The sequence below is a fragment of the Hemitrygon akajei genome, chromosome 12 (genome assembly GCF_048418815.1).
Source record: "Hemitrygon akajei chromosome 12, sHemAka1.3, whole genome shotgun sequence".
In the NCBI taxonomy this organism is placed as follows: domain Eukaryota; kingdom Metazoa; phylum Chordata; class Chondrichthyes; order Myliobatiformes; family Dasyatidae; genus Hemitrygon; species Hemitrygon akajei.
This window is the reverse complement of record NC_133135.1, coordinates 89,363,069-89,385,243: the sequence shown is the minus strand read 5'-3', so window position 1 is coordinate 89,385,243 and position 22,175 is coordinate 89,363,069. Positions and strand designations below refer to the sequence as shown.

The 22,175-nt window shown below is 39.7% G+C and overlaps 1 protein-coding gene across 3 annotated transcripts in view; it reads right to left on the bottom strand.

Annotated features, from left to right (window-relative positions):
• The window catches only part of atf6 (activating transcription factor 6), a 377,097-nt gene that overhangs the window by 264,829 nt on the left and 90,093 nt on the right, over positions 1–22,175 (bottom strand). For all 3 annotated transcript variants that reach the window (XM_073063651.1, XM_073063649.1, XM_073063650.1), the window contains exon 7: positions 12,348–12,565. In XM_073063651.1, coding sequence (XP_072919752.1) covers positions 12,348–12,565 — 218 coding nt within the window. The remainder of the gene's footprint in view (positions 1–12,347; positions 12,566–22,175) is intronic.

The following is a 22,175-nucleotide window of genomic DNA, read 5'->3' as shown; positions in this document are numbered from 1 at the left end:
ATGATTATGGAAGAGTAGTGTTACAACAAAACCGTTAATAGTGAGGGCAGAAAACTTGGCAGAAATTAAAGATATGCACCAATTACTTCATAACGTTTGAACTCCCAAATATACTGTATAACGTTCAATCCCATTGAACCCATAAAGTTAAAGGCCATCCCAGAAACACCAACACAAAAAATATCTAGCTGACACACTCCAGAGCAGTGTTAAGCATGCTATGCTTCAGAATTTTACATCTAGGCCTGTCTGCTCTTTCAGATACATGTTTTAAAAAAAGGCTCATTTCAAAGAAGGACAGGGGAGTTATTTTAATAGTTCTAGTCAACATTCATCCTTCAAGGGACAAGCAAGCAATTACCAAGTCCTTATCACAATACAAGGAAATCTGCAGATGCTGGAAATTCAAACAACACCACACACAAAATGTTGGTGGAACACAGCAGGCCAGGCAGCATCTATAGGGAGAAGCGCTGTCGACGTTTCAGGCCAAGACCCTTCATCAGGACTAACCGAAAGGAAAGATAGTAAGAGGATCACAATGCTGTTTGTGGCCTCTGAATATGTGCAAATTAAATAAAGTAATGGAGACTGAAGCAGCAAAAATTGATCCAAAATCATAACAAAACTACTGCCACCAGCCTGCAACCCCAGACGGAATTGTTACACTTGCATGATACAACCATTGCTCCAACGATTAAGCCAAAGACTCAAATTCCTAATTCTGATCCTTTATTAGCAATTAGCAAACATTACTGAGTATTATCTTAGCAGTCAAAGATATGACCTCTGTTAGAAAAGTGCCACAAAATAAGCATGAATATGTACCTTATTCCCTTCGCTTCTACCACACCCCCACTAGTGTGACTAGTTACCGTACTAATAAACACGCCACACAGAACACATGGCTCCTACATTGACATTATAACACTGACCACTACTCAGCTGCAGACGTTAGACACATCAACACCGTGTTAGAAGTTTGGTTCTGGAGTAGCTACAAGAAATTTTGTTAAAAAGGTTGCGATATTTGTTGCATAAAAATATTGCCTATATTTTGTAATAGTGACAATCAACACAAGGTATTGAGACAGATTCTAAAACAAAATCTTTTTGAAGATTCCTTTACAACCCTCTTAAGCTGGCTAGGGGTAGAGTACCTTTCCTCTGAGAAAGTGAAATTGACACGCATGGGGAACGGATAACCCGAAGTTAATAATTGTAAATTAATTAAGCATGTGCCACCAGAATGGGGCTAGCAGAAATAATAACCTAAACAGATATATCAAGAGAACTTGAGTAAAGCCAGAGATGATATTAACCTAATAAAGATGTTGGTCAAATTAGCTGTTTACCTGATCAGCTAAAGTAACAAGGATACTAACAGACAGAGAGCAGTTGTCAAACTCTTGACATGGATATACAGTGGCACGCAAAAGTTTGAGCACCCCTGGTCAAAATTTCTGTTACTGTGAATAGCTAAGTGAGTAAAAGATGACCTGATTTCCAAAAGGCATAAAGTTAAAGATAACACATTTCTTTAATATTTTAAGCAAGAATGCTTTTTTTATTTCCATCTTTTACAGTTTCAAAATAACAAAAAAGAAAAAGGGCCCGAAGCAAAAGTTTGGGCACCCTGCATGGTCAGTACTTAGTAACACCCCCTTGGCAAGTATCACAGCTTGTAAATGCTTTCTGTAGCCAGCTAAGAGTCTTTCAGTTCTTCTTTGTGGGATTTTCACCCATTCTTCCTTCCAAAAGGCTTCTAGTTCTGTGAGATTCTTGGGCTGTCTTGCATGCAGATGCAGACCTTTTGAGGTGTATCCATAGATTTTCGATGACGGTTAGGTCAGGGGACTATGAGGGCCATCACAAAACCTTCAGTTTGCGCCTCGAGGAAGTCCATTGCAAGGTGTGATTCTGAGGTGTGGTTAGGATCATTATCCTGTTGTAAAAGCTATCCTCTTTTCATCTTCAGCTTTTTTACAGATGATCTGATGTTTACTTCCAAAATTTGCTGGTATTTAATTGAATTCATTCTTCCCTCTCCCAGTGAAATGTTCCCCGTGCCACTGGCTGCAACACATGATCGATCCACCCCCGTGTCTAATAGGTGGTGAGGTGTTCTTGTCATGAAATTCTGCACCCTTTTTTCTCCAAACATACCTTTGCTCATTACAGCCAAAAAGTTCTATTTTAACTTCATCAGTCCACAGGACTTGTTCCCAAAATGCATCAGGCTTGTTTAGACGTTCCTTTGCAAACTTCTGACACGGAATTTTGACGCGTGAGGTCGCAGGAAAGGTTTTCTTCTGATGACTCTTCCATGAAGGTCATAGTTGTGCAGGTGTTGCTGCACAGTAGAACAGTGCACCACCACTCCAGAGTCTGCTAAACCTTCCTGAAGGTCTTTTGCAGTCAAACGGGGGTTTTGATTTGCCTTTCTAGCAATCCTACGAGCAGTTCTCTCAGAAAGTTTTCTTGGTCTTCCAGACCTCAACTTGACCTCCACCGTTCCTGTTAACTGCCATTTCTTAATTACATTACAAACTAAGGAAACGGCTACCTGAGAACGTGTTGCTATCATCTTATAGCCTTCTCCTGTTTTGTGGGCATCATTTATTTTAATTTTCAGAGTGCTAGGCAACTGCTTAGAGGAGCCCATGGCTGCTGATTGTTGGGACAAGGTTTGAGGAGTCAGGGTATTTATAAAGCTTTGAAATTTGCATCACCTAGCCTTTCCTAACGATGACTGTGAACAAGCCATAGCTCTAACAAGCCAATTAAAGTCTGAGACCTAGGTAAAAGTTATCTGAGAGCTCAAATCTCTTGGGGTGCCCAAACTTTTGCATGGTGCTCCTTTCCTTTTTTTCACTCTAAAATTGTACAAAACAATAATAACACACTAATCTTGCTTAAAATGTTGAAAAGAATGTTTCATCTTTAACTTTATGACTTCTGGAGATCAGTTCATCTTCCACTCACTTAACTATTCACAGTAACAGAAATTTTGACCATGGGTACCCAAACTTTTGCATGCCACTGTAGATTTGCACAAGAAGGCTAAAATACTGGGAGCTAACTATAAGTTCTTTGAAGCAGATCCTTAATGATAGATGTTAAATAGAAAACCAAAAGGGGAGAAAAGCTATTTGCTGCTGACAACTCAAGCTGAAATATTCGGCCACAGCTGTTTGTCTGATTGATACCTTCCATCTACTGTGAGTCATGCAAACTTTCTACACTGTCATTCTATGACATTTACAACAAACATTTCTCTATGAATACATCTTTTCCTTGAACCTTGAGAAATCCTGTAGATCTTGGGAAAAGTTGAGCTTCATGTGGTTCAAGACCCACTGTTAAAAAAAATTGGGATACTGAATTACATAAACAGAGTCTTCACCAGAAGTGTTTTGCAAAGGCTTATTATTCTATTCTCCTCTCATGCGATCAGCAGAACTCCCTTTTAACACTGCAACAATTTTTAAATAAGGCCTACAATTCTGAGCATTATGTGGTTGACAATCATTGTTCTAAATCACTGTTGGATTCATTGCTGATCATTTTCTATCTGTCATCATCATTTTGAATTCTGATATAAACAGAAAAAACTGTCTATCCTCACAAAACTTTACATGGTTATTTACAGACTTCACTACTTTTTAGAGAAAAAGGCTAGTACTCTGTGCTTCTTATAAAGTGTTGTCTTAATTCTGATGTTATCCTTGTAAATCTGATTCTCTGTATCTTTAATATGCAATAGTTCACTTATTTAGAGAAAATGCACAAAAACAAGTCCACATCGCCCAATTACACTCCTGGGACCGATTAGCCTACTAACCCAGACATCTTGGAAATGTGTGAGGAAATCAGAGCACCCGTAGAAAACCCACACAGTCACAGGGAAAGCTCTGAAGAGACAGGAATTGAACCCAGGTCGCTGGGGCAGTAATAACATTTCACTAACCACTATGCTACCATAGTACCCAAAAATCTCATAGAGGTGAAAATTGTGATCAGTTTTCCATGTGTGGACTAACAAAGTTCATCATAATTCTTTTTGTTTGTTTCTTCTCAAAATGTGTTCTTGCCCTAAATTGACATTTTTAATTGTCCCAATTAAAATTTAAATCCACACACCAATATCTTTTCTTCCAATTTGTTATCTTATTATATGACTGCATGGCTTCACCACTCTCCTATTCAAGTGCTCTACCAACTGATGAGTAGTGTTTAAGAGCCACTACTTTGCCGAGGAATTTTATCCAACTATTGCAATTGAATAGATTCAGAAATAACTTTTATCTCTCTCTTTTCCAATTCTGATACCAACATTGACTGCTTCCACAAATTATATGTGGCCTGCTGACTGTTTCATCATTTTCTGTGTTTTTGTCTAGATTTCCACTATCCACATTTTCCCCCCATAAAATGACTCAGAAACTGCTTCACGATATTTACGAGTGTGAGATCAAAAGGTTCATCTATCTTCTTCCACATCAACACAGGACACGCATCATTCAGTGTTGAAAGACTGGAAAGTTTTATTATTTGAAAATTTGCTAATTTTTACTTAAACCACAAAAAGAATGTCTACGCATCAAAATTCAACATTTTATAACTGGATCTCAGATTTTTTAAAATGTTATAATCTTGTTATGATGTCATCAGGGGAATAAACATTTTAAGGGAATGCTGAAATGCCATGACTTAACCCACTAATTACTGACAGAATATGGACATGAATGTAATGAATTTGAATCCATTTTCTAATTGATGCACCATTATGCTGACTTTTTAAATGAAATAATAGATTACATGAAACATCAGGGCGAGTATATTCTACTAATATATATTACAGATATTTTAAGACAACAATAATCCTGCAGCAGATACAATCTTTATTTGTGTGCGCATCCAAAACATCCAATACTCCATTTCCTTGATAAAGCTGCCGGCTCTTCCAAGCTTTCCTGAAAACCTTGTAAACACATTTTTGTTGAAGGGTGAGGTTTACAAAAACTCTCAGTTGCTGGTACACTTTATGGTTTTAGTGTCAGCAGTACATTAGTTTAATTAGTGGTGACTTTGAAAATTTGTGATTTGAGCCCAGTGGTGGGCAGCTTTTCCTTACTTTTATATCAGTGGTGGCTGGCTGAAAATTACTTGTGACAACCTGTGTGCTCCCAGTTCATAGTCTGATGCTTGGTGTGTTGTGATCATATATAGAAAACATAGAAAACCTACAGCACAATACAGGCCCTTCGGCCCACAAAGTTGTGCTGAACATGTCCCTACCTTAGAAATTACTAGACTTACCTATAGCCCTCTATTTTTCTAAGCTCCATGTACCTATCCAAAAGTCTCTTAAAAGACCCTATCGTTTCCACCTCCACCACCGTTGCCAGCAGCTCATTCCACGCACTCACCACTCTCTGAGTAAAAAATTTACCCCTAACATCTCTTCTGTACCTATTTACAAGCATCTTAAAACTATGCCCTCTTGTGCTAGCCATTTCAGCCCTGGTAAAATGCCTCTGACTATCCACACGATCAATGCCTCTCATCATCTTATACACCTCTATAAGGTCACCTCTCATCCGCCGTCGCTCCAAGGAGAAAAGGCCAAGTTCACTCAACCTATTCTCAAAAGACATGCTCCCCAATCCAGGCAACATCCTTGTAAATCTCTTCTGCACCCTTTCTATGGCTTCCACATCCTTCCTGTAGTGAGGCGACCAGAACTGAGCACAGTACTCCAAGTGGGGTCTGACCAGGATCCTATATAGCTGCAACATTACCTCTCGGCTCCTAAGTTCAATTCACAATCGATGAAGGCCAATACACCGTACGCCTTCTTAACCACACAGTCAACCTGCACAGCTGCTTTGAGCGTCCTGTGGGCTCGAACACCAAGATCCCTCTAATCGTCCACACTGCCAGGAGTATTACCATTGATACTATATTCTGCCATCATATTTGATCTACCAAAATGAACCACTTCACTCTTATCTGGGTTGAACTCCATCTGCCACTTCTCAACACAGTTTTGCATCCTATCAATGTCCCTCTGTAACCTCTGACAGCCCTCCACACTATCCACAATACCTCCAACCTTTGTGTCAAGAGCAAACTTACTAACCCATCCCTCCACTTCCTCATCCAGGTCATTTATAAAAATCACGAAGAGTAAGGGTCCCAGAACAGATCCCTGAGGCACTCCACTGGTGAGTGACCTCCATGCAGAATATGACTCGTCTACAACCACTCTTTGCCTTCTGTGGGCAAGCCAGTACTGGATCCACAAAGCAAAGTCCCCTTGGATCCCATGCCTCCTTACTTTAGCTGGTAAACAGTAGATGACCGAATATTAAAGCTTAGACACAAATTTCCAGTCCTTATTTTATGTTGCAAACTTGCAATAAAAAAGCACAGTTGTGCTTTTTCCATTATTATGCACTTGCCCTCTGGTGATTCTCCGTCAGGAATTACCATGTGATCTCTGGTCAACATAGCCTGAAAATACTAAACGTCCAAATGTCAGAAGCAAATTAGCCCTACAGCAGCAGACATTCATGTTCATGATTACCAGTAAACTCTTCCAGTTGCTGTGCACTGAATTGATGTACACTTGATAAACCACTTCTGCAGACCAATCCAGTTAAGGAAAACATGCTCACACACATACCTCTCCAATTATTTTTAAATACAACCTGAGGCTCAGTAAAATAGAAGGTGCAGGTGGAGTGAATGACAGTACTATGGAAAGAAACATTTCCACTGCAGGGTAAATAGTTCAGTAAGCTATTACGCTATCTTTAGTGTTCAGTTCACATTGGTCTCATATTCCAAATTATTGAGGCAGAACTATTACACATACATGATAACTGTCTGTTCTTGCATTCACACCATGTGCTCTCCTCTACACCTGACTACTGTCCAATGTTATGGTGCCCCACCCACGTGTTCCAAGCCTATTTATCAATTAGAGCAATTTTAAGAAATAACTTAAGAGTTTAAACTAATTTTGTCCAGGAAAATAATGACAAAATGGCAAGGCGATCTTAGTTAATAATTTGTAGTTACATGTCTGACTTATATCAAAATAGACAAGAGGCAGTCTGAGCAGGAAACAAACACCAGCAAAGAAAGGTGGAGTTAAACGGCCCAGTTCCTAGCCATGTGTCCAATGCAATCTGATTGCTGCCCCTTCTTGTTTATAAAGTTTGTGCAAAGTCAGATTCAACAGCCTTGCCTTTTGCCAGTAATAACTTCCCAGTGATGAACTTCATCAGTTATACAATTGTCAAATACAACTGGCAATAAAAAATATTCAAGAAGTTAAGTTTTTTGTACCAATTCTGTTCCAACCTTCTTTCATGATTCTTATTCTTCTTTAGTGGCTCAGGGAAAGAAACTAACCCTGGTTGCGCCCATCTCAAAAATGATTAAGTGATGTTTATTGGAGCATTACACCAGACAGCAATTTTTTTCAAAAGTGTTGCTTCTTCAGAATTTCTTTGTGGTTATGACAGACCACCAGATGCTGAAAACAAACATAATTTCAGACTACTTGTATTACACAGGAATTTGAAGAAACAGGAAATTAAATTTTGTTGAATATCATGTTGTTACGTACCCGTGACACGTGACAGTGGTACCCTTGTCACGTGACTGGGGTTGAAGCTATACTGGACTTGAGGTAATGGTCTTGTGATGGTGGAGTGACGTCATTTTCCCACCAGTAGAGGTCATGTGACAGTTTTTTTTTACAGGTTATAAAAGGAAGGCCCACCCTGTGGGGTGGGGCAGTTCGTGGATGGGTTTGCCAAGCTGACTTCATGTCACTGCGTGATTTAATGTGATGACACAGTTTAGTTGAAAAATGAAGTTTTATATAATGCCTAAAGTTTAAAAGGTCGTTGCCAGCGGTTTCTTTGCTGGTGGAGAGTGAAGATAAGAATCTGGAAGATAAAGATCGAGGAGAATCGATTTTCGACGGTGGATTGGTTTCGACCTTATTTGATCCTCATTCGGAAGGATTTCGTTGACTGTTCTCGTGTTAATCTCCGCTGGGATAGCGGGAGATTGAGGACAGGGTGTGGAAGAAGAGGTTAGTGCCATTAAACCATTACGTTTCATAAAAATTCGACGTGGGAAGAGTTCGACGCCGGGGATAGAAGGACAACGACGTGGAAGAGAATTTGAATCGCCTTAAAAAAGTCTCTCCTTTTAAATGGACTGTGAGCTTTTGAACTTTCGGCATACCGCTTTAAAGAACTGTTTTTTTTCAATACCGCTTTAAGAACTGTTTGAACTGCAACGCTATTAAGAACTGTGAATCTGCCGCACAGCAGCTGATTTCCGGTTACGCTAGTGTTTGTTTACTTTTGGGGGGTTTGTTTTCAGTGTTTAATAAACGTGTTATTTGTTATAAAAACCCTTGCCTAACTCATATATATTTATTGTTGCCTGAATACGTAACAATGTGCTTAATTGCATAACGGTGTTGATGCTTTAAAATAGTTTGACTAAGCTGAAACTGTTTTGTTAATGATTTTCATTTCTACTCAGTGTCTGAGACTTCTCATTTAAGAGTGCAATAATAATCAGCCAGCATTGATGGATTGCAGTTGCCCTGATATCGTTCCTCCATGACCGCAATGTCCTGGTGAAATCTTTCACCATGCTCGACACTGACAGCTCCAAGATTGGCAGGTAAGAAATCTAAATGGGAATGCAGAAAGTGAATCTTTAGTGACAAGCTGCACTTCATGGTTTTGTATGCTTGAAGTATGTTGTCAACCAGCTGCACGAATCTGGGTGCTGCTAGTTGCCAAGAAAAATTTCAACAACTTCCTTGAATGCCCATCATGTGATTTCCTCTGGTCCCACGAGAAGTTCTTCAAATTGCCTGTCATTGATGACTTGTTTGACTTCCAGACCAAGAAAAAGGTCTTCCTTAATCTCGGCATCAGTTATTCTGGGAAACATGTCTCAAATATCAAATTCTTCACGGAATTTTTTGTGCCTGGTGACAGCAGTTTTTGAACTGAATAATTCTGCTTTTGTCTTAGACAAACCTAAGTCTCTGACCAGGCCGCAACTCAAATTGAGTTATCAGATGAGGCCTATGCGACATAAAGAGTTCAAAATCAGTATCTGTATCAGAGTCGGTTTCCAGTCCTGGCTCATGCATCATGGCATCTTCGTCTGCCTTCTCTGGATTCCATGTCTCTGGTGGCTTTGATACTGGAATACTATCTTCATGCAGCACAGATCTCATGGCTGAAGGGAGATTGGGGTATTCAATGGAATTCCTGTTTTTAGCAGAGAAACCAGATCCACTGGTCAGACAGAAGTTGCAGTCTGTCACATGATCCTACTGCTCTCATCATATAATCAAGACAGCAAACAGCATTGACTTCTGAGTACTTCTGAGCCAAGCTCTAAGATCGACAGCACATTGTGCAACAAATGCGGGGCCTAGGCTTTGCTTTGTTAATTTTGCGCACAAATTACAGCTCATATACTTTCTTAATAAAAAGATTCATGCTCCATCTTTGAGATTTAAGCGTATATTCACCACAAATATAATATATTGTGGCTGTTGCAACATTGGCGCTACATTTTGCTATCAAAAATGCTCCTGAAAATGCAATTAGAAACATAGAAAACCTACAGCATAATACAGGCCTTTCTGCCCACAATGCTGTGTTGAACATGTACTTACTTTAGAAATTACCAAGGGTTACCCTAGCCCTCTATTTTACTAAGCTCCATGTACCTATCCAAGAGTCTCTTAAAAGACCCAATTGTATCCGCCTCCACCACCATCACTGGCAGCCTATTCCACACACTCACCACTCTTTGCATAAAAAAAACTTAACCTGACATCTCTTCTGTATCTACTTCCAAGCACCTTAAACCTGTGCCCTCTCATGTTAGCTATTTCAGCCCTGGGAAAAAGCCTCTGACTATCCACACGATCAATGCCTCTCATCATCTTATTCCCTTCTATCAAGTCACCTCTCATCCTCCGTCACTCCAACGAGAAAAGGCCAAGTTCATTCAACCTGTAATAGGCAGCAGGCACACAAATTACACTCCCGACTCGAGGAGGTAGTGATGAAAAATAACAACAGAGGACTTTTTCAAGGCCCTGTAATTGGAATGAGTTCACTTTAAATCCTTTAACGAGGATCAACTGGAGCAAGTCTGGTGCCAGCAGCCGTGGTAATTCCAGCTCCAATTACTTACAGGCTAGATAACAAGAGAGGTGTAAACTCCTCCCTCCACTTTAAAAGGACTTTTGCCTGCTTTCTTGATGCTTGTGCATCCTCTAACCTTGCTCTATAATCAAGATTTTGGTGTTGAAATAACTTAAAGACGTGAGAACTCATAAACAACATAATGAAAATATATCTACATACTTAAATTTAGAACATGCACCCTCTTCTTGATGTTTGTAACTGCAAGCTTTTCCAACAGTGATAAGTATTTGAGAAAAGAGTTCTATCTGCATAATCACTTTTTCTAAATGTTACCCTATTAAACATAACCATTAAAGACCCTCACCATTCAGGACATACCTGCAACATGATACTACAACTGGAGGAGCTACAGGAGCCTGAGGACCCATGATCAATGTTCCAAGAACATCTTCTGCCCTTCTACCATTCGAATTTCCGAACAGTCCATAAACCATGACCTCAACTTTGTCTTTTGCACCATTTATTTGTGGAGCCAGGTAATTTTTATGTCTTGCACTCACTACTGCTGCAAAACACCACATTTCATGTTTTATGTTTAATGGGGTATCATTTATATTAGTGATAATAATTCTTGTTAACATCTATCCCTATTTCTTGTGTGACATTTGTCTCCATCACCTATCATTGCTTCTGTGACCTTGGAAGTAGCTTTACTTGATCCCTCCTCAAGGGCAACACAGTTGAAAAATATTATATGAGGCCAATAACATTCTAGTGGAGAGTTGAAATAATCACGTCAATGCTTTACAAATAGATTTTTGAACTCAATGCCACTTTTATATAATGATCAGTCACTGCATTTCAAAATACTACATGATACTGAAAAAGTGAGAAATTAGAAAGGAAACTGACATTATGTTCCATTGTTTTTCATTAGAGATCAAATGATAATATGTCACATTCTTAGAGGTTTCAATACAGAATTGCAAGGATGGTACCTTTGGATTATTAAGGGTTAGAATTAAGCTTAGAAGATACAGTTTAGAAATGGTCTTAAAATGTTCTGACAAAAGGCAAGTCATTCACATGAGAAGCACCGCCTAGTAGCAATTACATCACAACTAGATCAGAGAATCTACACAACCAACTGAAACAACTTGATCCACTCCATCTGCCTCAAAATTCAAAATCAGAATATAGTTATAACATCTATCCGTCATCTGGTTTGTCTCATTTAATGCTTACCCTAACACTACCTAATGTTCATAGCTTTCAAATATTTAATTGTTTCCTGATCAGTAATTAATCACGTCCAATAGAGAAAAAAAATGTTTCCACCTCTCCTGGATAATCAACCCACACTTTTGGACAAGTCCCCTTCCAAGAACACTTATGCAAAGAACGTTTCAAGACACATACTGGCTTCCAGTTGTTTAGCGTCTCGCCTTTGGTGTCGGAAGCATGACATCAAAGAACTAGAGAAATATGGCACCCAAATGTGTAACTGAACATTTACTCAAACCTTTAAATTCTCTGCTAGGTGGAAAGATGGAAATGATTGGAATAAACATTAACTCTAACTTTTCACATCTGAACTGGCCACTCGTGCATAAAGTAGCGCAATAATTTCACAATCCAAGATCCCCTCCCTGCATTTATAATGGCAGGGTTAGCAGGACAACCAACAGTCTGGACTGAATTTGAATCTAAAACTGATGTCACACAAATGAGCCCTTAAACATCAGGCTTTTCCAGAATATAAACTGTTTAGTTGGCTTGCAAACACAAATTCAAGTTGGAATTTAAGTTTAAAAGGTTCAAAAGGAAAAAGTTCACATCACTGTCACTAATGAAACATAAAATTGTATATTGACTTTTTTTTCTTGATTCCATGACCAATTTCCCTACTTCCATGAGATTATTTTTAAATGTTTTATGATATATTTCCAAATTAAAGGACACATTAACAGAAATACTGACATTTTCAGAACAAAGATACAAAATAAAATATAAAATACAGTGGATTCTGGTTAATTGGGCCATCAGTTAATCAGGGCAGTCACTTACTCAGAAAACAGCCCGCTTGGGACATCATGAAGCAAAAAAAAAAGACAAGAAAGTGAAACTTACATCTTGCTTCTTATCACTATGTGTGGATGCTGAAATAACTGTTTTTGTCAATGGAGATTTTTCATTCATAATGCAGCTGTTGTTATTTGTCAGTATTCTCACTGGTACTGTACCCATGGTACTGGTTCCTCCATCCACATTTATAATGGGGTGAGAATTAAGAACACTTTGTGGCTGAAGCTGCACGACTGGAGGCTGAGAAACCACTACAGAGTGACCTAGAGAAAACATAGCAAAGAATGTCATCAGATCAGTGCAATTATATGACGTACCAATTTCATCCTTAAGTTCATTTTGATGGATTCAGGAATGAGATCTCAATCATAAAATATTTAAACTGAACAGAATCAAGGCTAGTACAAAATTAAGATTTAAAAAAATCTTCCAAATTAAATAATCCAAAAAAAATTAAAAACACAGCATTTTTGCAAATGATTTTTTGAACAGTAGCTGACAATTTTTTTTATCCAAGGCATGAAGCTGTACTCACAATCCAAAACAATAAATACCAGTTGCACTGCAAGGCACCTAAGATTAACTACATATCTGATACATACTTAAGCATGATGAGGTAGGGCTCAAACATACTGTATTATTTTGATAGACATGGCTGCATTAACTACAAAAACTGCTCAGAGTGTACATTTCCAGAAAGAATCCAAAAAGTGCAAAATTACTGCTAATAAATCCTCTCAAATATTTCCAAGTAAATCATTACAAAAGGCCCTCTGCCTGATACTAGACAGCACAAAACTTTCAACAGGGCGTACATTTTAAGTGAAAATCTATGTTTATTCCACATCAAAATGTTTTTATTTAAAAATAAGGACATCTTCAGGGAGCGGTGTCTTAGAAAGGCAGCATCCATTATTGAGGACCTCCAGCACCCAGGGCATGCCCTTTTCTCACTCTTACTATCAGATAGGGGGTACAGAAGCCTGAAGGCACACACTCAGTGATTCAGGAACAGATTCTTCCCCTCTGCCATCCGATTCCTAAATGGACATTGAACCCTTGGACGCGACCTCACTTCTTTTTAATATACAGTATTTCTGTTTTTGCATGTTTTTTAATCTATTCAATACAGGTAATTGATTTACTTGTTTATTTATTATTAATTTTTTCCCTTTGGTAGATTATGTATTGCATTGAACTGCTGCTGCTAAATTAACAAATGTCACGTCATGTGCCGGTGATGATAAAGCTGATTCTGATAGTTACCTACTATCCATTACATCACAGGCATTTAGGGCAGCAATGAAGGTCCATCTCTGAAAATTAAGGTACCGGTACTTAAGCTGTATAAACATTTAAGAGGCTCTTAGACAGGCACATGGTTATGCAAAGAATACAAGGATATGGACCATGTCCAAGCAGAAAGAAATTGCGTAATCAGTCATCATTAGCTTAATTAATTCAGCACAACATCCTGTGGTGTACTGTTCTATGTTCTATCACTTCAATAGCGCATTAGCTCAAAAAATAAGACTTAATGAGTTTAAAGGGCAAACACGAGGAAATCTGCAGATGCTGGAAATTCAAACAACACACACAAAATGCTGGTGGAACGCAGCAGGCCAGGCAGCATCTATAAGGAGAAGCATTGTCGATGTTTTGGGCCAAGACCCTTCATCAGGGCTAACTGAAAGGAAAGATAGTAAGAGATTTGAAAGTAGAGGGGGGAGGAGGAAATGTGAAATGATAGGAGAGACCAGAGGGGGTGGGATGAAGCTAAGAGCTGGAAAGATGATTGGCGAAAGTGATACAGAGCTGGAGAAGGGAAAGGATCATGGGACAGGAGGCCTCGGGAGAAAGAAAGGGGGAAGGCGGGGGAAGCACCAGAGGGAGATGGAGAATAGGCAGAGTGATGGGCAGAGAGAGAGAAAAAAAACAAAACAACTAAATATGTCAGGGATGGGGTAAGAAGTGGAGGAGGGGCATTAATGGAAGTTAGAGAAGTCAATGTTCATGCCATCAGGTTGGAGGCTACCCAGCCGGTATATAAGGTGTTGTTCCTCCAACCTGAGTTTGGATTCATTTTGACAGTAGAGACGGCCATGGATAGACATATCAGAATAGGAATGGGACGTGGAATTAAAATGTGTGGCCACTGGGAGATCCTGCTTTCTCTGATGGACCGAGCGTAGGTGTTCAGCGAAACAATCTCCCAGTCTGCGTCGGGTCTCACCAATATATAAAAGGCCACACCGGGATCACCGGACGCAGTATACCACACCAGCCAACTCACAGGTGAAGTGTTGCCTCATCTGGAAGGACTGTCTGTGGCCCTGAATGGTGATGAGGGAGGAAGTGTATGGGCAGGTGTTGCACTTGTTCCACTTACAAGGATAAGTGCCAGGAGGGAGATCGGTGGGAAGGGATGGGGGGGACGAGTGGACAAGGGAGTCGCGTAGGGAGCGATCTCTGCAGAAAGCAGAAGGGGGGAACAAACTTAATGAGTTTGTTATGGAACTATTAGGAACAAAATATACTTTAGTTTCATAATCTTTTATCAGCTAAATTATTTAATTGTACATTGCATTCCAATTCGCCCCCTATATCTCAGATGAGGGCACACTCTTTAACAAGGCTGCAGTATTAATTTCCACATGAGATTAAAAGGTGTTGGACAGCCAGACAGGTAGCTGACCTGTACCACCAATGAACAATTTATTCAAGAAATAGTCTTTTCTGAGATGCAACAGTCAGTCGCCAAGTTAAAAGCAACTTTATGATGCCGGGGTTGTAACCTGATATAATTTCCTCCTACCTGTTCAAATCCATAGGGTCACCTTTGACAAGTTTGTCCTGTTGGAGGGGCAAGGCAAACCTGACAGGTTCTCTGTCACATACAATTCTGCTAGTTCGAATATGTCAGGCTGTTGCACAATTTCTTGTGGAATAGTTCTCCCAATTTATATTTGAAATATTCACAAGGAGTATTCTGCAAGGCTAACTGGCTGGGAGTGACTTTGGTACAGTAATGTCTGGTAATCTCTTTGGTTTTATTCTCATTCAATTTGAACAAAGTTTCTTTGCTATAATTCAATAGTTTATGAAGAATTAATGGCAGTAAAGAGTCAACATTTTACATTGGGTCTGGAGTCACATATATCTTTTCCCAGTAAGGGATGTGAAATAGATAGCTTTTAACCACAAACTTCACAGTATAAGCACGTGAATAAAATGGCATTTCCCTCATTTATCTGTCAATTATTTAACTCACACTTAAATCAGCAGAAAAAAATATTGATCATCACATCACCAGTTGATATTCTTTAACACAACACAAATTGAAGATTCAACCTCAGAGCTTGAAAATCTAACTGAGTGCTCCGAATCAGATGAGATTTTGTTTTAAATATCTGGATGAAGATCATACTTGCCTGCATGACATAGTTTTATTGAATTCTGATCCAATCTCAAATCATAAGCCTACAATAAAGGATGGAATGTTGATGACAAATAAAACACTTTTACAAATTTGCCAATATATCATTCCTGTAAACAGGAAGACATTTATTTTAAAATAAGGCCCTTTGAGCTGCACTGCCAGCAACCCCCAATTTAACCCTAGCTTCATCAAAGGACAATTTACAATTACCAATTAACCTTCTAACCGGTATGTCTTTGGACCATGGAAGGAAACCAGAGCACCCGGAGGAAAACCCTGCATTTCAAGGGAAGGACATACAAACTCCTTAGAGTATGCTGAGATTGTACTCCGAACTCTGAATTCTGACACCCTGAGCTTCATAGTGCCGTGCTGACGCTTCTGAAGCACTCCATTTTTGGTGCAGGCTAAAACAAAAAAAAATCTGTAGATATTTCCAAGATACTCATAATAGTTGAATTGTAAGAACAGTTACTTGGTCAGTTTTAAATGACAATGCTCCAGTAAAAATCCATTCCAGGGACTCATTCTTTAACTACCGTACTCAAGACATACAGCTCCTTGGAACATAAATTTAACCTTCCCACTATTATCAACATTTATTATTTAAAAATAATGAAAGTTTATCTCTGCAGAGAAGCTGCTTGGGCAACAGTATTTCCTGTTTTTATCTTTTTCTTGTTTCCATTATTACATATGTATTTCAACATCATTACTAATTGAGATCCAATGACAACAACCAAAGCACTAGTTCAAGTACCTTAGCATCTTTGCTACAATTAATTTATTCATTTTTCTGGTATTATTTATTTTCATTAATAATGTTACTTGTCTCTCAATTTTAACTCTATTTCTTAATATGTAGTAGTTGTGCCTGTATTCATACTCTTCAGAATGAATCCATACTTCCATTTCCTCTGGTTTTTATTTTCTTGAGCTACAGGTCTTGGTGCAAATTTGGACTTGAATGTCTGCTCCCTTTCCCATGGTTACCTCCTACAATGATCTCACATTACAGTTTCCCATATACTAAAGGATAAGAGAAGTGAAACATTTTGTGATATGGTGTTATACCATTCTTATAATCCCATCTAATTTGACCAATGTTTGCAAATGCATTCCAGATTAAGCCCAGTCTCAGTTCTTTAAAAATTTGGACCCAAGTATTCTTTGTCAATGGGTGGATCTTCAGCAGTTAAGAACAAACTTGAAAGACAATGATGCATCTACCAAAATTTTAAAGTCTCTGGAGAGCCATTGTCTTCAGATTTTCTGTATGCAATATTTCATAACTTGAAATTACCTCTAACATACAGAGGTTGTTCAAATCAATTTCCTATAGGAAGCTAGGGGAACCCCATGAGACGTGCATTCATTCCCAATTCTCAACCTTTGGATATTACTGATATACTCAACGTAAAATGTAAATTTTTGTCAGCTGAAAATTGATTAATTTATACTCCAACACCAAGGGGCTTTTAGGCTACATCCATACTAGACTGAATAATTTTGAAAACACCGGTTTTGCGTAAAAACGATAGGTGTCCACACTATGCGTTTTTAAAAATATCTCTATCCACATTGAAACGGACATTTCGGCGAATCTCCTTCTCCTGCACATGCGCAGGACACATCTACCGAAAACAAGCGACATGTTTGGTGTCGAATCTCGCTGTAGAAGTGCACGTTTGTGTAGTTAGACTAGAAAAACTTAAAACGACGGACAGCTGTTGGCTTTCGCGCAGGAGAACTTAAAAGTAAAAAAAAAACAAATACTGGAGCGTAGAGGTAACTGACAGGGAGTTCACGGACAGGTTGACCCGGCTGACAACAAACACTGAAAAACTGACTAACTCTGTTGCATTAATAAAGCACCTTGTTAAATGTATAAAACATGTCTGCATCAGTATTATCTTGTATTTCCATACAATGTTACATTAGGCTGTTACATTGTCAGAGAAGTACTTGCATAAATAGGTAAATCACCTTCATACGAGCAAGAACAGAAAACAGGGCAAAGTGAGTATACTTATTTATTCAGTAAGTTATGGGTCAAAGTATTTGGTGAGTACATTTCTAACTCTTCTGGCATCAGTTTCGTTGCCGTCTGTTCTGAAATTGTTAGGTTGCGTTCAAGAAAATAATGAAATAGCGCGCTACCGTCGGACAGCATTTTCAGATTTCTCCGGTTACCCCGTCCACACTGATCCGGTTAATCCAGCATAAAACTACACACTTTGGAGAGCGTTTCTGAAAAGCTCTGGTTTCGGGGGGCGAAAACGCTGTTTTAGTGTGGACGAAGGGTAAAAACGAAGAGAAAAAGCTTTGGTTACTGATTTATCCAGCATAGTGTGGCCATAGCCTCAGAAACAATAGCTATTTATACTGCTGGTTCTGCAAGCTATAGGACATAAATTCCAAGTCAGCACGCTGCTTGATCATTTGAATTCTGTTCGTATGCAAATACTTGGATTAGCAAATGAAAACAGGCTTTAATTTCCAAACTGTTAACAATTGAATGGGCAGTAATTTTCTCCTGTGCTAAATTAAGTTTGGAGAGGAAAATAGGTATTCTAATCAGCAAGGAGAGCGACAAATTTTCAGATCAATAAAGCTGCCAAAATACCCTTACACCAAAAAAATTGCAAAAAAATGTTTTGTGGTCATTACTTTCAGACATACTAAACAACATATCAAAAGTTGACATGTACAAACAAGCTGGAGAAACTCAGCAGGTCATGCAGCATCTGTGGAAACGAACAGTCAACGTTTCCGGCCGAGACCCTTCATCAGAACCCTTCATCGAGTCCTGACGAAGGGTCTCGGCCTGAAATGTTGACTGCTCGTTTCTATGGATGCTGCCCGACCTGCTGAGTTCCTCCAGCTTGTTTGTACGTGTTGATTTGACCACAGCATCTGCAGTGTACTTTGTATTTATATCAAAAGTTGGACAGAAATGGAGCACGGGAAAGTAAAAAAATCTGATGTTAAAAAAATTGGCTGTCAATGAAAAGAATCGGACCCATGTCTGTCTTATTTTGCAATATTTCACTGTTTCTAACAATGGTAGTGCCATAATTGTGGTATAAAATGTGAATGGGAATAGCCGCAGGGTGTCTTTTATCGCCAGAACTATGAACTATTATTTCATGACATCATATGACACAACATGCTGGCTATCATTACCTTCAATCAACCACTGTTTTGGAAGGCTTCTGAGATAGCGAATGCTGTTCCAGATGATAGCCTGATCAGGAACGTGGTGTTGTTGCTTGGGAGCTTCCATATCTTCATGAATTTGTTGGGTGCCATCGGAACTTTGATGGATGGCAGTGGACTTAAGGAGATCCTGGAAATGGTGTATGGTGAAAATGCCGTTGTACATATGATGAACGGAAAGGCGATGCAACGAGCACTTTGTGGGCAACTGCTGGTGGATCAGTGTCTTACACATCAGATTGTTGCTAAAATCATGGAGGATGACCCTGGTTTTTAAGACCAAGTGGAGGAACTTGAGAGACTGTACACGCTGATGGAGACTGGTGCAAGTGACTTAAAATCATTGTTGAAATCAGATTGCATTCACAGGATTGACAAAACTGTAACTCTCATAAAGGATAAACTGGCAGGGACCTCCAAAACCAGCACACTGTGGGTCAACTACCAGCACATGGTAGGGATTGCTAGGGCACTTGTTGCAGCCGATCGAATGGGATCATGGGAGATGCATCTCAGTGCCATCTCAGCTTGCTTGCTGATATTCGCAGCCACTGGCCATCCGAATTATCTGAAGTCGGCTCGTCTCTGTCTCCAGAAGATGGAGCATTGGAAGATGACAACCCTGCGGTTTATCAGAAGTTCCAGTCTGGTTTCCATGTAATCAGACGCAGCAGCTAGTACTGGGCTGGCCTTAGCTTTGATCTTGTGATAGAACAGACACTAATGCGCTCACTGAAAAGCCAAGGGGGCCTAACGCGACTAAGTGGAATGTCAGCACCAGAGAGCAGTTTGGAATATGTCTTCCACTGTGTCATCCTCTTACAGCCTTGCCATGCAAGAACTGACCGCGAATAGCTACACAACAGGTGAACAACATAAGGAGTTGTCCACCTCCAGCGTGAGTAGAGATGAGGCTGACCTTGAAAAAAATTGCAGCAAAACTGGACTGTTTCATGCCATTTTTGGATGATAAATCATTGCGCAACATCATCACAGGGGTTTATGCAAATGAGGATGTCAATGTACATGACCTGTACGCAATAGGAAATGACATAGTTAGGAAGATGTTTTCTCGTATTTGCACAAAAGGAGTTCGAAGGTCAAGACACTAGCATCCAGCAGGGCAGTCAAAGTTACTGAAGATCGTACCATAGATCCAGCGTTGTATTCCAGAGGTCCCTAGTTGTGTCACAGACAGGTGACCTCCAGCTAGACAAAGTGATGAACTATGAACTCTGTCCATATCCGATGTCTTTGTTTGAAGCAAAGAACATCTTGTGCCAGCCGGATAAGCCACAACTGGCAGAAGCGATAAAGAACTATGTCACCTCCAAATCAGACAATGCTGTCACACACAGTCCCAGTGACAGATCACTATGTTCTAGATGGGGGATCACTTCTGCACCGCTTAAAATGGACCCGGGGTGCACCTACAGTTCAACTGCAGATGACTACGCCTCATTCACTGTCAAACACTATGCCAGAGCCACTGTAGTGTTTGATGGTTATGGGGTTGGGTCAAGCATAAAGGACTGTACTCATCAGCGAAGTAGAAACTTGAATGCAAACAAGGTGAACATTACAGGGGAGACAAAGTTTGTTGGAAAAAAGGACTTCTTGTCGAATGAGGCAAGCAAGCAGGAAATTATCCAGCTCATCATGGAACATTTGCGACAGAGAGGCTGCGAAGTGATTCAAGCTGAAGGAGATGCCGACATTGAGATCGCAAAAGCAGCCGTCACAATGTCTGCTTTCAAATCTACCACCCTCATTGGAGAAGACACAAATCTCCTTGTACTCTTGCTCTACCATGTAGTGGTAACAAACGGCACTGAACTCTATCTCCGCTTGGACAAGGCAAAATCAAATGCCTACAATATCAAGGTCCTTAAGCAGATACTCAGAGAAGCAGCTTGTAATGATCTATTGTTTCTCCATGCCTTTACTGATGCAACTCAATGTCCAGAGTATTTGGGATTGGAAAGATGTCGGGGTTTCAAAAGGTCATCAAAAAAGAAAAGGGAATCAGAGACTGTTCGGAAGTGTTCTGCTCATCAAAGCAAATTCAGGATGTTTTGGAAACCAATGGCTGTAGGGCAATGGTGGCGTTGTTCAATGGAAATCAGAATGACTCCAGGGCATCTATCAGATATAATATGCTCTGCAACAAAGTTGCCAGCGCTAAAACTTTCATCACACCTGAAAGACTGCCACCAACAACCTCAGCCTGTAAATTTCACTCCCTGCAGACTTACTACCAGGTTATGGAGTGGATGGGCTGGAGTGATGTAATGCAGCCATCTGAGTGGGGATGGAGGGTGGAAGGGGAAAACTCGTACAAGTGATGACAGACAAAAGACCTGCTCCAGAGGCATTTATTCAGATGATTCACTGCAACTGTTCGGGAGGGTACAATACGCTAAAATGTACCTGCAGAAAGCATGGGCTGGAATGCACCAGCGCATGTGGGCATTGCCAAGATAGCAACTGTGACAATATGACAAATGAGCCAGTGACAGAAGAGGATGATGAACAAGACTGCATCTGAGAAGCCATAAGGTAGCATATTATGTGCCATGACATCAGTACTTAATACCAGAGTTACCCCTTGATTACGTCATTGATGACGTCGGTACAAATGCAACTTTAATTCCAGGAACTACTGTTATTTGAAAAACATTGGTGAAAAGAGCATTCATTAAAACATCAGGTTTAAAAAACTTGCAGTTTGATGGTTATCAGTCAGTGTGTTGCCCTTAAGGCATTTATTTAATTTTATTACATTTCCGCTTTAAATAATTCGTTTGTAACTATTTTCTAGTTAAAGTTAAAGGTTGATAACTACGTTGCAGTTGTTGAAGGTAAATTCATTATCTGTGATGTATCGCAGCATGTGATGATGTCACACCCGGTTTCACCGCGTCTTGTGCGTAAGTTCTGGTTTGGAGCAACAGGAAGGTAGGGGCCTGCAAGAGCAGGATCAACGCGATAAAAGGTCCTTTCCTACCCACTAAGAAACATCACAGAAGCAACGCTGTAAGTTCATATGACAGTCGATATGTTGAAGTAAAAATGTTAACGCTGATTCTGTTAAAACAAATGACAGTTGATGAGGTTTATTTTCTTGTGCTATTGAAAGCATTGCTGTAAAGTTTGTGTTGGAGTCTATCTAAAACTATTGATGGCATAAGCAGATTCTGCCTGTATGTTGTACT